The 2555-nt window shown below is 49.4% G+C and overlaps 1 protein-coding gene across 1 annotated transcript in view; it reads right to left on the bottom strand.

The window, feature by feature from the left end:
- LOC108803532 (isoleucine--tRNA ligase, cytoplasmic-like) overlaps positions 1 to 2555 on the bottom strand; it is a gene marked incomplete at its 3' end in the record, with an annotated part of 26228 nt that overhangs the window by 4059 nt on the left and 19614 nt on the right. The window contains 4 exon segments of the mRNA XM_018575366.1: positions 276 to 371; positions 750 to 862; positions 1693 to 1867; positions 2131 to 2214. Of these exon segments, the coding sequence (XP_018430868.1) occupies positions 276 to 371; positions 750 to 862; positions 1693 to 1867; positions 2131 to 2214 (468 nt within the window).

Genomic DNA, 2555 nt, shown 5'->3' with positions numbered 1-2555 from the left:
CAAGCGGAAAGCTCGGGGTGGTCATGTGACCCGCTGCAGACCGGCTGGCCGAGGAGCATTTCCAGGAGGTTTTCGCTCCTCCGAATGACCCCAATCTTCTATCTTATAACATGTTTCAGTAATTATCTGATAGGACGAGTACAATGGAAGCAATTATCCGGAGCGGGAGTTGTGTCTGGAGACGGGACGGATATAAATAGCGGAACTTTCCTCGGAGAACGGAGCGCGGGTCGCAGATCTAATTGTGGAACTAGAAACAGGAAAATGTCACCGACCTTCTTGCGCAACTTCTGGATGCGATTAATGACTTCTCTGGCGACTCCTTCATCCACCATGGACTGGTCAGGAGTGACATCTAACAAAACAAGGACCTGCAGAGATCGGCCGCAGCGGGAAAGAATAAGAAGAATCATTTCATGCGTTTATGACTTATGTGCATCCCGTGACAGCCAATCAGGACGATACGAATGTCTTCCTCGGGTAGGTGTCACCGCCGCTCATGTGACGCACACTTTATAGAATTACCAGCTGGCTGATCATTAAATACATTCTTCCTCCACCCACATCGAAACGCATGATAAATAGTCCCACACAAGGGGCCCGGACAGTAATCCCCCCCCCCGGCATCCCCCCTCTGATCTCTGAACACAATTACCAGGCCTTATAACCTCCCATTCTGCTGAATCCCACTTCTCCTTCAGGGAGAGATGACAGGTACTCTTCATGTTTCAGGAACCGGGGACACTGACCTGATCGTCTGAATGAGCCTCGAACTGAGTGTGGCCCCCGGCGCTTTGATCGAAGGAATAGAGGAGACGCACATCTTCCTCATGTAACTCGTGGTCCATCACCACTATGGAGCCTGGGGGGTGAGAAGTGTTATGGAAATTCGCTTGGTTCAATGCACAAATCCATGCTGCGCTAGAGTGCGCCAAACACGAAGAATTTCCCCCGTGCCTAGAAGCACAGCTGTACTCCGCTCCTTTGTGCGAGGACCGGAGGGACCCCTCCTTAGAGTCAGGACACCGGAGACAGATGATGCTTGTTAATCCCATCGTTAGAGAGCCAGCACAGGCATGTGTTTATTGTTTTATACCTGCCCCAACAGGAAGTGATGTCAGGCAGGAAGTGATGTCAGGCAGGAAGTGATGTCTCAACCAGCAAACCATCACTTCCTTACTACATATTAACATATCAACACAACATATCATCTCCAATTACCACTGGAGAACCTTATCCAGCGCGGCTCAGTGATCAATGCCCAGTAGCGGTACTAGGATCCTCATGCGCGCTGATTTACAGGGACAACGTCATATCATCTCCAGCCGGTGATCAGACGCACCACAGACAACAAACGCACGTTCCTTTCAGAAAGGCCGATATGTGTCTTATATAATGTGATGTCCTCAAAGCAAGTTGTATACACGCCAAACCAATAAATCCGCGCACCGCGCAGGGGCCCTAGCTTGGCGTCCATACATTCGCTAAGAAGACACTGCTCCGCCGCGCATAAGATATCTCCTCCAATGGATTAATCCCCCAGCGTCTATTTACACCGAGACACTGAGAGACTAATGACAACACAATACACTAAAAACACATCCTAATAACATTTCCACAGCAGAAGACGGCAGGTTCTGAGATCCGCGGATCCGGAGAGAATTTTATACTGTTCGGACTTTGTCCACCAACCTGTTTTCTGGAACTCTTCTAGTTCTTCGCTCTTCAGCTCTTTGATGGCCGCCGTGATCGCCTTAAATGCTCCTTTCAGTCGTTTTCCGAGCACCATGTGATCCGGCTCGGCTCTCAGGCGGATTCCATACCTTGTCTTGTCTGTAGATAGCGTCACTTTCCTGACATTCAGTTCCTGCGGCACACAAGAACCAATCAGATGGCCGGCTTCTCACCTTCCACCACGAGGATGTACCGCCTGGACCTATGCTAGGCCGCCGACGGTCCGACATGCGCACCAACCATAGGCACTGAGGTGCAGCTACACCCGCACTGCCCCTATTTCAGAAACCAATATGGAGACCCGACACCTAGAATGAGCAGTGGGAAGTCCGGGAACGTCCAGACTATACGCAGGTAAGAGAAGAGATACACAGTCCGGTGACAACAGGTTCTCACCTCTACAATGTACTTCTCCAGGGACTGGATGTCAGAGAGGGCCTCCGGATCCTGGTGGATGACAATCACTTCCTTCAGCGGATACTATGAGAGAGAATGAAAGATTCGGCTACACAAACAATGAAAGGAAAGACCGCTAAATGTTTATAAATAATTCAGGAAATAGTTTACCGTGTCCCCAATTATGAATGAACAGGAAGTAATGTACATCACTTCCTGTTCATTCATGGTTGTGGATAGAGTAACTCATTCTATATCCCCCGTCTATGAATGGACAGGAACGCTCAGTATGGAGGCCTCAGTATAGAGGCAAGCATCATGTATGACCCATCGCAGGAAAGAACCTCCATGCGTGTCACACCAGAGACTGAATTGTATCCAAAGATATAGATTCAGGTGATGGAACCCCCTAAATTCCTGAACCC

This window comes from Nanorana parkeri, unplaced genomic scaffold (assembly GCF_000935625.1).
Source record: "Nanorana parkeri isolate BGI_ZX_2015 unplaced genomic scaffold, ASM93562v1 scaffold3836, whole genome shotgun sequence".
Lineage (NCBI taxonomy): Eukaryota > Metazoa > Chordata > Amphibia > Anura > Dicroglossidae > Nanorana > Nanorana parkeri.
Note: the sequence above shows the minus strand (reverse complement) of the source record. Positions and strands in the feature narration are given on the sequence as shown.